Consider the following 15,984-nt stretch of genomic DNA (forward strand, 5'->3'; position numbering starts at 1 on the left):
CACGCGCGGACTGCGAGTTGACCACCCGTTGATAGCCGGCTGCTGGCATGCTTGCCCCGTATGAACCGCGAGCTGGCAACGCGCGGTTCACGCGGGAACGATGCATGCGGCGCTCTCCACCAATCCATTCCCAGCCTTTCTTTCGAATGTAGCGGACGCATTGTTGTTGTTTTTAAAATGAACAAAGAAAAACTTATAGAAGAAGTTAGGAAGTATAATTTATTATACGACTTAAGTGACCCAAAGTATAGTGACGTTATAAAAAAGGATGAAGCGTGGACGGAAATAAGCAACTCCTTAGCTGTACCAGGTAATTATATTTATTACTAACATTTTTAACACAAAGTAGTACAATGAATTAGTTATATTGGTATACATTTCGATTCTCATATCAACATTATTGTAATATTATTAACAAATTAATGAAGACGAAAATAGGTACAGATGTAGTGAATAATCCTTTCCTATCGTATTTTCTCGGAAATGTTCGTATTCGTATTGCTACTTCAATCGCACTCAGATGTGGGTACTGAGTGTGAATGAAACAGTAAGATGACATTCGAGCGTTTCTGTGAAAATACGATAGGCAAGGATTATTCACTACATCTGTAAGTAGGTATAAGTTGCTTTTTATAGGCTCGCCGAGAACTTTCAAGAACTGTTATTCCAATCTCTGTACAATCGCCATTTGAACGTATTTTGTTACAACTCGTTCAGTTTGTAAAAATCAACTTATAATTATTATTAACTTATTTATATAACTATGAATGCATGCTCCGATCGACCTAAGCAACGAATGCTTCGGGACGCGCTATTACATTTTTTCGCACCGAATGCTACGGGATGTAGATTGCAACGTCATTGAATTTAACGCTTCTGCTTCGGGATGTTATTTATATGACAATTCGTGCGTGATAATTAAAATATAATAATAATAATAAATTAATTACTCCATGGAAGCTGTCCAGCAGATGATTTGAAATAAGCAGTAAAAGCATCACGTACGTTAAAAGCGGTACCGTTTCCACCTAAATGACGTAGATCACTGAATGCCGCCGCCCGCGCCGCTGGCCTGCGACTGGAACCATACTGTTCATTGCGTTCGATATTATAAGTTCGCATTACGTTATGCAATATACAGGTTGTCAATACAACATCATCAACAACGTCTGGATTTAGACGAATATTTTTGTTGTATATTTCAAATTTTTGGTATAATATTCCGAAAGCATCTTCGACTACTTTACGTGCGCGTGACTGGCGATTGTTAAATTCTTTTTGGTCCTGAGACGGAGTCCGAGAACGAGGATATGGCCTCATTACATGTTTTTGTAATGGAAAAGCCTCATCTGCCACAAAAACATGTGGAAGTGCTATGTTTGTCCCGGGCAATATTTTATCATCTGGTATATTTAAGCTATTATTTTGAATTCGTTTTCCAAGTTTTGAAGATGCAAAAATTCCACCGTCACTGTTTTTACCATATGCGCCTATGTCAACAACAGTAAATCTATATTTATCATCAACTATGGCCAAGAGAACTATCGAAAAATGTTTTTTGTAATTGTAGTAGAGCGATCCGCTGTTGGGCGGTGCTATTATATTTATATGCTTGCCATCTATTGCACCAATGCAATTAGGAAAATTCCACCTGGCATTAAACCCATCCGCGATTTTTAGCCAATCTTCAGCTGTAGGCGTAGGCATATAAACACCCATCATTTTGTCAATAATAGCTTTGCACACTTCCTTTATTATTGATCTAATAGTCGTTTCACCTAATCTAAAGCTTGTAGATAAAGTTCTAACCGAAGCGCCGCTCACCATATATCTGGAATGAAAAAAAGTTGTATTAATAATTTAACTACTTAAATTTTCAGCATCAACGTGCAAGAAAACATGGTCCAATTTAAGAGAAGCTCATCGCCGGGCTATTAAAAAAAAGTGTACCAAAAGTGGTCAAGCTGCAGTTCCCGCCAAAAAATGGCAATACGAGGATGAAATGAATTTTTTGATACCCTACTATAAAGAAAGAGCAACCATATCTTCACTACTCGGAGACAATGATCAGGAAAGTACTGACAATGAGGATTCTCAATTGTCTGCTCCGGATCACCAGTCAGATGCTTCAATAAATGAAGATCGTCCAGAATCTAGGTCCTCTACAAACACATCTCAGTTTTCACACAGATCAAAGCGTCAGCGTCATGTGGAAGAAGGATCTTCCGCATCGTCATTGTTGATGAAATATGTGTTAGACGAGAAAACAAAAGATGTAGATGATATTGACAAATTTTTTTCTGGTATAGCTGCAACAGTGAAAAAATTTAATGAATACAATAGAGCATTGATAAAATCTCAAATTTTTAATATTGTTTCACAAATGGAACTGCAAGAAATTAATGAAAAAAGAAATAATTACAACTATACAACTGCTGGACCATCTGGATACACTACTGCAGCCAATACAGCGAACTATGACTCACAAAGTAATGCCATACAGTCAAACGTCAGCCAACAATTGCCAGAATTTTAGAAGTACTCTCATTCCTAAGCTACCTACCGAAAAAAAAACACTCGTAAAATGGTTTGTTCGTGTGTGAATGGGGATTTCGGAAACGCAACTTTTTAGTAATTAAATTTCACAATTGAAACGAGACAAAAAAAAAAAAAAATACATATGTAGGTATATTTCTATACCAATAAAGTTAATAAATTTATATTTGTTTCTTATTTCTGAACCATATGCATATACCCTATTAAAATACTAATATTTCGCTAGCTACAAAATGGAAACGTATTTACTTACTTTAAAGTCACAGCCAATTTCTCTTCGGGTGTGATCGCTTCTCTGAACGTAGTGTTTTTCTTTGTTATTGAGTCCTCAATATAAGATAGGATGTAATAAAACACACTTTTTGGCATATGGTAGTATGAATAAAATTTGCTCTCGTCAGCTAACAAATGCCTACGAGAGGTCCAATATTCACCCTCTTTTTTTCTTTCTTTAAACATTTCTTGCACCCAATAAGCTTTCTTTTTTTTGTTCCGTCTTTCATTTTCATCATCATCAAGACTGACAGCTATGAGGGCCAATTCACGAAGGGTAAAATTTGACATCACTGAAAGCACGTGCACACCTAGGGCCAATCGCTGGTAGACTACTCGGAAATTCGTGTATCACGCGAGGTTCATTCGTTGACAACGCGAGGTCCACTCGTTGACGACGCGATGTCCACTCGATGACCACGCGAGGTTCACTGGTGACAACGCGGCGTCCACCCGTGGTCCACCTGCCGACTACGAGTAGACGCCTAGTGACGAGGCGGTGAGGGTCGGGTGCGGGGTGGCTCTAATGAGCTGTGACCTTTAAATGTAATGCCCGTGTTACAACAACGCTATATGCAACATATAATTACTTTTTTATAAAAATACAAATAATAAAAATAAAATAAAATAAAGTTTTTTTTTTAAATTTACTATGCCATATACTTTCCTTAAACGTACTAACCGATACCGAAGTTAACATACTGTGTATTTTCAGGTATTAAAATAAAAGGAAATAAACAATTTGTACATGTTCGGGTAGTTATAACACACATTGGTTAACCAACCAAATAAAAAACCGCCTGGATCTGGGACTGAATGACCTGACTTTAGCCTACATTATTTGATCGTGTAATGTTTTCATCTACCCTCAACTGGCTTAAGGAGCCATTTGAGGGTAGGATTTTGTTTGCTTTTATTTAAATACCTAAAGATACGCAGTATATATACCAGGAACATCTATGGCAGCTTGGTAGAATGGATTAACTTTTTTACAAGCTTTCTCATATCTAATCCCATTTTCACTTACGATTCTTATACGATTTGTGACATTTTTACAAGCTTTTTTAACTTGCAATGTATGTACCTATGTTCGTACGGGTCAAATCTTAAGTTAAATTTGACCCACTTCCAAATTTGCATATATATGCAATATTGCATAAGTGGGTAAATTTAAATGTACAAACATAGTTACATACATACATAAATAGATACATTGAAAGTTAAATAAAAGCTTGTAAAAAGGTCACGAATCGTCTATGAAGTGAAAATCCGATTAGACAAGGCATACAACGCCAGTCACTTAAACTCCAAAGAAACAACCCCAAAATCCAAAACACCATATTTATCACGTCATGGCCATCATAATTACAAATCAGTATCAATAAATATCGACAAAAACTAAACTATCCTAAAAGAAATCGCTTCCTTCCGTCCGAGGCAAAAAAGGGTTAGAATCAATATAAAAATCGAAAGTGATAACCCTTTCAGGCTTCAATGGAATTGAGACTTTATCTACAGGTTGTTAAAGTTCAAAATTGTTTGACAGCTTAAACAGTAGCGACTTTCGATTTCTTAAGTCTGTCTTGACATATGTCACAGCATTGTTTGCCTTTAGCATGGGAATAAATGAGGGTTGTTTGATTGTATACCTTAAGTTAGAGCTGTGAGGTGGATAATAGTTTGGGAGGGAAAATGCCCAGAAAGGAAATGTTTTAAATTTCAATAAGTTGCGTTCGATAAATAACAGATCGACACCTAGTTTGGGTCAAAGATTATTTGGTTATTGATCAGAAAGGACATTTAAAATCTTTTCAAAAACTGAAATCTCTAATTTAAGAATTTTAAAATTTGCATTTTATCCCATGAGTGGCGAAGTACTTTGATGCAAATTTGCAGTTGTTTTGTTTCCTTACGTTGGCTGGTCTTGGACTTGACATTTATGGGATGATTTAGAATGATAAATATTTTAACAGTAATAATTTGGATTTTATATGTAAGGTTTTTTTCATTCAAGAATTTTCCCCACGTTGGCGTACCTAATGAAAAATTTTGTGTTTTGCTCGGTAGCAAAATATGTTTTCTCAAACTTGCAATGAAATGTTGACATGACTTAATTCAAATTAGGTCCGGAAATACTACATATCAGGTGCGATGAGTGAAGATGAATGGAAAGGAATTCCATACAGCCTTATACACCTAGGCCTGTAAGGCAACCTTCTTTTGTTTTTAAACATCAAATTATAGCACGTCTGCATTCAACCATAAAAAATCTGCCATTTTGCTTTTTTTTATTTTTTTGTGTTTTTCTTTCTTTTTTGCGTTTGTTTAATATTATTTCAGGGTTTCCTAAAGAGGAACGAAAATTTGATTATTTTTTTGCGCTACTACGCACGGTTTAGGAGATACAGCCCTATTTTATTTTCAGATATGCAGAAATCTTTATAGGGCTGTACCTATCTCCTGAACCGTGCGTCATAGCGCCAAAATAATCACATTTTTATTCACCTTCAATACCCCACACACTGAATAACCTATCACATTAAAACATGAAACAATCATCATTACCATCATTCTATTTTTTTAAAGCACTATACAAATCTCGGCGAGAAACGGGGTTGCCGGCCGCGTATCCGTATTCGACCTCGGCCTGCAACCCTTCGTTTCCCGTCCTCTATAGTAATGTACTATTAATCTTCGTGCCTTAACTTTGCAACGCTGAAAATTCAATTTTCGAACCATTTGTAAAACAAATATTTTTTTCAACTAACGTCAAATTTTAAAACAACATATTTTGCCTTATACTAACAGAGGCGAGCAAACGTTTGAAGAGAAAAACCAACCGCAGTAGAAATCATCAGTTTTAGTTAGGAATCTCCGAGAGCCATAAAACTTGACTTGTGTGGTCCAAGCTCTAGCTGGTTTAATAATTTGGATGTCTTTGAGAGCCGCAATAGCAACTCCAGAGAGCCGCATGCAGCTCGCCGCGGTTTGCCGACCTCAGTGCTACAGTTCACACTATCCCTATTTTCTGTCGCGTCTGTGTATATTAATCTACATATTCTACACGACGCGTGACGTGCCCGTAGCGGCCGGCGCGGACAACTGTCGACACCTGTTGGAGTGTGACACCACATTATACCTAATTGTATACAATTTAGGGTATTGGATAGTATTTCTTAACCTCTAGTGCGTGTATAAAAATCGAGGCTTTTTTGCAACCAGCACAACCGAGATTTGATGCCACCAAAGAGCCATCTTTCGACACAGGACTACAACTCTTAAAATGACATATAGCTATTTGACTCATGTTCTTTCACTGATATGTGTTATATATCAAATCCCGTCGCCATCTTTTCGAGTACCTATAGGCCAAAGGTATATTGCCAATCTATTCGAGCATAATTTTTTCTTGATTTTCGAGGCACGTTTTTTTCTCATATTTTATTTATCTTATACGGTGTTATATATAAATATTATAGGACATAAATAAATATTATAGGACATTATTACACAAATTGACTAAGTCCCACAGTAAGCTCAATAAGGCTTGTGTTGAGGGTACTTAGACAACGTTATATATAATATATAAATATTTATAAATACTTAAATACATAGAAAACACCCATGACTCAGGAACAAATATCCATGCTCATCACACGAATACATGCCCTTACCAGGATTTGAACCCGGGACCATCAGCTTCGTAGGCAGGGTCACTACCCACTAGGCCAAACCGGTCGTCAGAATATATATCTTTGATGTCACAAATTATGACCACCTCGCACCGATATGAAAGGTTACGAAATTACTAAATGCGTGTTGTTTCACGTAAACATCTATATGATCCTGATTTGAGAGATAAATCGTATTACAACAAGTACCTAATAATTAGGAATTCAAGTGTGTTTATTCTCTATCACCAAATTTAATGTCGGTATTATTTCTTTAGATTTCACGGGCCTAACTATCCCGGTTTTTTGATAGGCTTGCGTGGAGATATAGATCCAACACGTAGTCCTTGGAGAACTATAATGTCATGTAGAAAGTCTGCTGGACCCCTTCACAGGCGCAACAATAGAGACCCATGAACCAGTCGCAGCAGGCTTTGGGCTATTGTAGAAAAGTGAACAGTATAACGGTCTATGGGTGGACAATGATACTGGGTTATTGCAAAGTCGTGTATTAATATTAACTCTATAGACTATACATCTCTTTTATACTGTAGTAAATACCGAAGTTCTGCGACGAGCCAAGGTTGGTGGAATAGAGGCTTACCTAATGCGTTGACAGCTTCGGTGGTGCGGAGAGAGTGGCGAAGAGCATCTTTTTCTGAACTAGAGGAGGGTAAGCGGAAACTGGACGGACAACTCCTCCGATACAAAGATGTTGAGAAACGACACATGAAAAGATGCTCAGTGGGAAGGTTTGGCATCACATCGTCCTGAGTGGCGCAGGCTGGTGCAGGGCAATGTGCGCGATTTCGAGGAGCAACGTAAAGTTGACCTCGACGATAAACGCGACGAGCTGAAAACACGCCAGCCTGCGTCCGTTCACTACCACTACGTAGCTGGTGGCCTCACGTGCCCTCAATGTGCACGGGGGTTCACCTCGAAGATCGGCTACCTCAGCCATCTTCGGGCGCATGAGCGCCGAGCTAACTAGGAGTCGAAGTGGTCGCCATGGTCGAAATCGGCCGGAAGGATCATCATCATCATCACTATAGTAATTATTTATTTTAAGATTATTATAATGTATGTTCACCTAGGCATCGGCCGTTGTATTTATAACTGTTACTATGTATTTTTATGTCACTAATATTTTATTATGTGGGAGGACGTGCCGCTCACGCATCGGCCTCCACAGTCACCAAACCCGTTGTCTAAACAGCAATGCTTAAATCGTCTGCAATAGACGCAAAGGCCTGTGATGATGAATATTTTATTATGATGTCACTATAATATTGTATTGCCTGCCTGCCTGCCTACTTGTAACTTTTAGGCTTATAGAAACTTATATATATAATATAATTAATATATATATAAATAATAATTATATAATTCCGTGTTTAATTGGACGATGGCATAGGCACCCAGCCCCTAACAGACGCGGCAAAATTTAAATAAACCAGCCAAGAGCATGTCGGGCCATGCTCAGAGTAGGGTTCCGTAGTTATTCTTCCGTCACAATAAGCTAAACTGGAGCTTAAAGTATAGTAGATTGTTAACCAAGGGATGAACTGTGGGTGTACGTCTTTTTACTATGAGGGGAAACTTTTTGCGATAACTCAAAAACAGCTAAACTGATCATGTCCGCTATAGTTTTCATTTAATACGTTTTCTTAAGCTCTACTTCCACGATCTTTCTCATATTTTTTGACCTATGGTTCAAAAGTTAGAGGGGGGGGGGGCACATTTTTTTTATTTCGGAGCGATTATCTCCGAATATATTCACTTTATCAAAAATGTTTGTTAAAGACCCCTATTCGTTTTGAAATACCTTTCCAACGATATCCCACACTGTGGGGTTAAAGTAAAAAAAAAAAAACTTTAGATTTTATTGTACTATTTTTTTGGCCTTATTTGTTTATATAATTTCAGCTTTCTAGCACTAACGACCACGGAGCAAAGCCTCGTACAGACAGACAGACGGACATGGCGAAACTATAAGGGTCCCTAGTTGACTACGGAACCCTAAAAATGGAGGCCTACTTACCTTAATAAATTTTTTTTTAATTTTGAATATAGATATTTATGTTGTATGCTATCATTTTTGTGTTGTTCTATTTTACATGCCCATAAGAGTGTCCCACTGCTGGGCAAAAACCTCCCCTCTGTCCCGCCACCCTCCCGCCACTCTTCACAAAACGTACCATGGTTATCCCGCCATCTACGTTTTGATCTTTCTCTGCCTTCAGACCAAAACATGATTATCTGTTATACATTTTTTTGGCTTAAATTCTTCCACACTTAATATTTAACGGACAGGATACAACTAACTAGACACCAGAACTAAAAAACCTTCAATGCCATAAAATCAACGGTCCGATAACCAATAATCGATAGATAAACCATGAGAACCATGACCAACCCTTTGCCATATGGCCACCATAAGGTTGAACGAAATCGAGTGTAGGCACACACACGGGAAAAATAGACATTAGAAAAGTCGTTCCAATGCAAATTGGTTCGTGATACAAAAAAATAAATATCGATTTAAGAATTTAAAAAATTGGTTAGCAGGAGTAGTCTCTTTTAATTTTTTGTCTTTTAATTATTTATATAAGAATTCAAGCCTTGGCGACCCTCTACATCTCTAAGGATAATTTAATATCTTTTTTATATTTTATCTCTGACACTTAGAGACTTATACATCTCTAAAGAATTTTAGTATTTTATGGTTTTATTTTTTTAATATAGTTTTTTTTTGTAATTTGACATTTAGAGACAGTATACATCTCTAATAAAGTATTTATTATTTCATCGATTCGATATTTGTAATTGTTTTTTTTTTAATTTATTGTTTGTAAAAATGGACATGTAAAAGTGCCCCTGTGGCCTATTTGCTGAATAAATGTTTGATATTTGATATTTAGAGGTCGGCCAAACAAGAGATGGCGGGACGACCTCGACGCATTTTGCAGCGACTGGCGGGAACATGCTGCATGCATGAACATGCAAGACACTGCACCTACTTAATCTTTCTGGTTTAACCCGTTGGTTGACTGGTAGAGAATGCCTTAAGGCATTAAGTCCGCCATTTGTACCGTCATGTATTGTGCAATAAAGATTAAATAAATAAATAATAAACATGCGCTGAACCGTAATGAGTAGCGGAAGGAACGGGAGGCCTTTCCTCAACAGTGGAACACGAAAGGGATAGTCAAAAATGACTATAGTGACTGCGTAAGCTGTAGACCTCGAGATAAAATTCATAAGCTTAAAAAAATGTAAAAACAAAAAATATTGCGTTGATTCATTATCACAGCATACTCACAATGGTCTTAATTACCATAACCCTAATGGCATTTAAGGCCTTTGTGCTAATTTCCACCATTTTGAATATTTTCCAAAAAACGAATCGACAGAAATTTTTTATTTTACTACTGAACCTACTCACAAATTTCAAGAGAATCGGTTGAGGACTGCGACCTGTAGAGGAGAACATCTGGAAATGAAAGCAAAATGGCTGAGCCAAAACAGAGACCTTCGCTAACACTTCGGTCAATAATGTTAGGATCTCATTTACATGATGGGGCACGGGGCACTATTTCAGAAGATATGCGTTACTGTATGCTTAAATCTTTTTAATACAAACAGCATCCTGAGAATGATAGCAGAGAGGTGGGATTAGGATATTCTCCGCCGTTATACCGAACTCCATATCATACGACCTAAGAAATAGATATTTGTATGAAACCTGTAATATAAGATAGTTTACTAATGTAGTTTTATAAGTGTCTTGTAACTAACAATCTATGGATCGGAGGAATCTGAAAATAAATAATTTTTATTTTTATTTTTATTTTTTTTATTTTTTTAAACTTAAGTTTTCTTTAATTTATGTGGCTCTATGCCTTGTCAAATCTCAATTACATTCTTAGGTACATTTAAAAATAAAATAAATGTGCGTTTGTGCCTATGAACCCGATGGTCCTGGGTTCGAATTCCGGTAAGGGCATTTATTTGTGTGATGAACACAGATATTTATTCCTGAGTTTTGGGTGTTTTCTATGTATTTGTATATTATAGATATATATTGTTGTCTGAGTGCCCACAACACAAGCCTTCTTGAGCTTACTGTGGGTTTAGTCAATCTGTGTAAGAATGTCCTATACCTAATATTTATTTGTTTATCGAAGTGAAAACTTCTTTAGCAGCACTGTGCACTTTTTGTGATGGGGAAAAAATGTTAAACTCGCGTCAGGGCGTCAGGGTCACGTGATCGTCAGGGTCACGTGATCGTCAGATTGAAAATTCATAAGACGGACACGTGACATCATGGTGACGTGCAAATTGAATGTCATCGAAACCTGGTTAGTTTTGAAAAAATCGTATCTCATTCAAGTGTGACATTTTATTTTCTTCATAATCAAAGTGCTGTCATAACGGTTAAAGAGGTTTAATCTTTGTTAATTGTGTTGTATTGTATCTTTGTGGTGTTGGGTGTCCATGATTGTAGATACTCAAATTTTTCCTTACCAAAAAGTTAAATAACAGATTATTATTACTAAATTATATATTACTAAACACTAAAATTTGCATTTCAAAATATCTTCCACATTCAAATCTATTTACGTAGGTATAATAAAGAATTATCTCTTTTTATAAAACTGCTACTCAATTTCTCCAAAATATCAAAAATGCACAACGTTAATATTCAAGTCTTCACTTCTGCCGGCACTCCCGAAGTGCAACCCGTTGTTTTTTTTTAATTTTCTACTGTTAATTTTTTTTAGAATATACACAAATAAGGTTAATACAAGCACAATATATTGTTAAAATAGAAAAAGGGCTGACGTTCCAAATTTGTATTGGATGTGGAAGTTTCTTCTAACGATTCGGTCAATAGTGTTCCAATTGGGAAAATCACCTTACAGTTTAAAATAATTTTTCTAAGCGTAACGTTTAACTAATATTTTTTAATGCCATAAAAATCTACCTATAGTAAAGCTACCTAATACAAATAATTAAGGCTAAGACGTTTAAATTATTGTGATTAGTATCTACTAGGTATAAATCATTAATACATTACATTACACATTATTTTACATGAAATATGTTTCGTAACGTGTAACAAAACAACATCATTTTAAAGCGTCAACGTTACTCGACTTAAACCAAAACATAAATACAAAAATGTATACAGAATCTCGCTAAATATAAAAAAGAAAAGAATAGAAAGTTGCGCGCGCGCCGGTCAGCTAGGGTCATCACATTGTTAACGCTAGGGCTGCCAAGGGCTGTCACCTGTCTGTGGTTTGTTTAGAAAAGGGCCATTGTATAATAACGTCTTGATAAAAAGTTTGTTTGTTAACGTTAAGAAGGGTTGAAAGGGATTGTAGTTTTTTGATGTAAGCAGGTACTTGAAGCACGTATCAAATTATAATAATTAATAGGGACTCGCATTGTCAAAGTTTTTGTTTATTATAACAATTTTTGAGCCCATAAGTATCCTCTATTGGGTGAAAAAACTTTATTTCAGTTTTGAATGTGTCTTTTTAGACACGCCACGGTTTTGGCTCTGTGAGCTGTAGACCTCACGTTAAGCTTAAAAAATGTAATTAAGTGAAAAATACTTACTCCGTTGAGTTGTTATAACAGTGAACTCACTATGGTCTTAAACGCCATAGAAGCTTTTGGTGCATAAGTCCTTTATGCCAATATCCGCATTTTGAAAACAATCCAAAAACTGGATCGACAAAAAATCTATTTAATCATAGAATCGGTTCACAAAATTTTACGAGAATCGGTTAATTATTGCGACCTGTAGAGGACAACTTCCAGATATTTGAAAGCAAAATGCTCGAGTTAAAGCGCAGACAAAAAGAGAATAAAACTGTGGTAAAATCATATTAATCCATGAATAAAAAAATAAACCGCAGTCATAAATGCACAAATTAACCCTATACTAGTGGTTCTGTGAGCTGTAGACTTCGCGATAAGATCGATAAGCTTAAAACATGTAAAAACAAAAAATACTTCATTGAGCCATTTTAAAAGCGTACCTACTCACAATGGTGTTAAGTGCCATAGACTGTAATGGTACTTAAGTCCTTTAAGCCATTTTCCACCATATTGAACATTTTCCAAAAACGAAACGACAGAAAAATTCTATGTAGCTACTGAACCTGCTTACAAAATTTCACGATAACCAATTGAGAATTGCGATCTCGGGCCCATTTCTCGAACGGTATTAGTCTAATATTATTAGCGTGTTGCCATGGTAACCCATACGACTTGACAGTTCGTGGACTAATAATATTAGTCTAATATCGTTCGAGAAATGGGCCCCTGTAGAGGAGAACATCCGGACATACGAAATCAAATTGTCCGAGTTAAAATGTAACATTCGAAGCGATCAGAAATGCACAAAAATACTGTCAAAGATATTTCATGTGTAATCACTGCTTAATGTAATGTTTTTAATAAACTAGTTAACAGTTATACGCAACTATTCATTTACATTCTAAAAAGTATTTTTAACCCTTATAGCCAACGTTCTACGCCGGAAGCGCCTGAAACCGGTTCTCGCCGGCTAGATCCGGTTTTGGGTCCGGTTCTGGACTATTGTCCGCGCTGGGGTGTCCGTTTGTCCACTCGCTAAATAAGGGGCGAATCCAAGGTGTAGAGTGACAAGCTGACCAGTGTAAGTTAGTCTAAAGGACGCGAGTTGGGTAGATTTTAATTTTTGAAGTGAAAACTTGTGTTACTTTGTCCAGTAAGGCACGGCAATTCTTATAAGTAATTTAATCTAATGTTTTTTTTACTCTAGATAACAAGTGCAACAAGCTTATTATATAAAAATAGTACATTGTGCAACAAGGGAGGTAAGTGAAATATTGTACGAGAGTCTATATATGAATTAAAGACTCGAATAACAATATTCTTACCTCCGGAGTTATACACAATGTTTTTCATTAAATAATATTAAAATTATTAAATACGGTTCGAACATTTGTCCGCCATATTGTCATTCTTTGACAGGTTAGGCATCGAAGGCCAGACCTATCCGACGTTCAGCCACAATTGAAAATTGTGTAAAAATATCTCAAACAGCTATTTCTTTTTCGCTCGCTCTGTATTCTGCGAATTTCGAGGTCTCATTACGCTGGTTCTCCTTTGACCTCGACTCATACGTAGGTACCCTTACGCAATATTAACACAATACTGACCCTACATTGACCAGCAGATGTTGCATTGCGTACGACAATAGTTGGTCAACTATAAGGGATTAGCTGTAACAAAAGAATTCCACAATAAAGTGACCAACCGGTTTTAGACAATAATATCAATAATCGCATTCAGACATTCATGGCGCGGTGTACAGGAACTATGTATACTAAAAACATTTTAATGACGGAATTTCTATTATTATTGTGGTAGTCCATTTATTTTTTAATTATTAAAATGTAGAAGTTGTCCTGGTAATTGTTGTATTTATTGATGTTGTTATTTTTATTTCAAATTTTATTGACATCTTAAAGAACGGTTGGCTCGGATAACAAATGTACATGGGTATGAATTTTGAATTTGTGAAAAAAAAATGACCAATGAAATATGTATATATGCATTTGTATATAAATATACCTACATGTAGCAAGATTTGATTCTTGGTGAAATTTTGAAATTTTAATGTTTTACATAAGAGCAGTTTTGTTTATTAGTAAGTTACGTAATATTGTGCAAAAATTTGGTTAGTTTAAAAGGGACTTTTATCTAGGTTGGTACAGTCAGCATCAAAAGTAGCGGATCAAATAACGCTTCATAAGTATCTACCATTCTGTAACAGCTTAACAAAAAGTGATGTCTTTAACATAAAACAACTAAGACTGTAAAATATATATTTTTGAACGCGAATTGTAGAAAATTATCTACATTTGGTAAAGTTATACGGAATATCAGATACTTTTGGTGCGTTGTTTCATCCGCTACTTTTGATGCTGACTGTACGACTTAGAATTTTTTAAAAGTTGTATCTAGGTCGATTGTTTACGTAAAATAAACATAACTTATCTGTAATCTCTAGGAACCGTAATCTACATTCCGCTGTTACCGTTTTGCATGTCTGAATTTATAAAACAATCGATAAAAAGCGACTTTCGTTTGATTGGAGTTTTATCGAGTATTTGCGTGATTGCCTTTTGTATTGTCGATGTACACAGGGGTGGATTTGAACTGGACTGAATGTGGACAGATATACTAAAAATATAACGTCAAAAATACACTGCCAAGTGCCAAAGATAGTAAATAACCGCCAAAATTAAAACTCCATTTTAATGTGAAATTATATCCAAATTATGTACATCTCGCTATCCTAGAAAAGCAAATGACTCCAAGCATTGTCCAAGGAAAAGCGATATCTAACTGATGTCATTCAGATATCGTTTTAATATCAAGTGTCCTCCTGTATGGAAAATCAAATAATTCAGATTTAGATTCAGATGTTTTATTGATAAAAGGCAAATTTTACAAGTCAATAAACAAATGTCTATATCTATGTTTAAATAATTTGTGAAATTCAGTACCAATTAATTATTATTAGAAATTTATATTAATGGCATTATCACATTTAAATTTATGATTAATTACTTGTTATCGGTTTGGGATAGTGATGATAATTTTAGAATCGAAAAAATCGTCAGTGCTATTAAAGGCCATGCTTAGATGATATAAGATTCATATTAGGTGAGGTAGGGGAAGTGCGCCGTGCCGTCTAATTGCGCCTACCTTGAATATATCGAAAACTGCTTATATACTACTAATATTACTAGTATTCTACAACACTTAGACTCTAAGAGTGTTGTAGAATACTAGTAATATTAGTAGTTTAGCTTTTAGGTCACTAAATATAAGTATTTTCCCCTAAGTTCTTCCCTGTTGGAATACGCAAGGCCACGTAATGACAGGCCGGCGATAGGTGGTTCTTATATAAATTGTTTATTGCCCCGTTCTTTTGTCGTGGCTTTTACTTTGTTTACGGCCATCTATTGAAGATTCACTGATTAGACTATCGCGGGTTCGTTTGCAAGAAAATGTTAACTAGGTTTTTTAATTGACCTAAAAACATCCGGACATATGAAATGCTTTCGTATGTCCGGGCGTTTTCCACTACTGGTCGTAATCCTCAAGCGATTCTCGTGAAATTTTATGAGCAGGTTCGATGATCAAATAGATTTTTTTGTGGATTTAGATTTTTTTTTTCAAAATGGCGGAACGATGTGGTTTCGCGGGGTTTATAACTCACAGAGCAACTAGTAGGTAGGACAAGCATACGGTGCTCGATTATCGTTTGCGAAAATTCCATAAGGATTTATTGGCTTCTGAAAACATAATTTTTACCTAACATTTTGAAATATAAATTTCGTTGAAGCTTGAAGCCTTTCCTTACGTTAGATATGTTACCTCTAGAAAATCCGAAGAAGAAAAAACAAATAAA

General features: G+C 35.9%; 1 protein-coding gene and 1 long non-coding RNA gene across 2 annotated transcripts in view; both read right to left on the bottom strand.

The window, feature by feature from the left end:
• Positions 1 to 304: 304 nt before the first annotated feature.
• LOC133530703 (uncharacterized) lies at positions 305 to 3,367 on the bottom strand. Its single transcript, XM_061868724.1, has 2 exons — positions 2,810 to 3,367; positions 305 to 1,831 (listed from the first exon to the last, which is right to left on the bottom strand). Exons 1-2 carry the CDS (start codon positions 3,118 to 3,120, stop codon positions 943 to 945), a joined length of 1,200 nt encoding a protein of 399 aa, XP_061724708.1. The 5' UTR covers positions 3,121 to 3,367; the 3' UTR covers positions 305 to 942.
• Positions 3,368 to 6,316: 2,949 nt separating this feature from the next.
• The window catches only part of LOC133530492 (uncharacterized), a 58,705-nt gene continuing 49,037 nt past the window's right edge, over positions 6,317 to 15,984 (bottom strand). Inside the window, exon 2 of the long non-coding RNA XR_009801314.1 lies at positions 6,317 to 6,348. This is a non-coding gene — a long non-coding RNA (uncharacterized LOC133530492). The remainder of the gene's footprint in view (positions 6,349 to 15,984) is intronic.

Source organism: Cydia pomonella, chromosome 23 (assembly GCF_033807575.1).
Source record: "Cydia pomonella isolate Wapato2018A chromosome 23, ilCydPomo1, whole genome shotgun sequence".
NCBI classification, from domain to species: domain Eukaryota; kingdom Metazoa; phylum Arthropoda; class Insecta; order Lepidoptera; family Tortricidae; genus Cydia; species Cydia pomonella.

What these genes read in the sequence shown, in the direction of transcription:
- LOC133530703 (XM_061868724.1), bottom strand. Translation starts at nt 3,120, where the DNA reads ATGTCAAATTTTACCCTTCGTGAATTGGCCCTCATAGCTGTCAGTCTT. An exon ending in AAATTGGCTGTGACTTTAAA is followed by an intron (nt 1,832 to 2,809) that starts GTAAGTAAATAC and finishes TTTTCATTCCAG; the next exon opens with ATATATGGTGAGCGGCGCTT.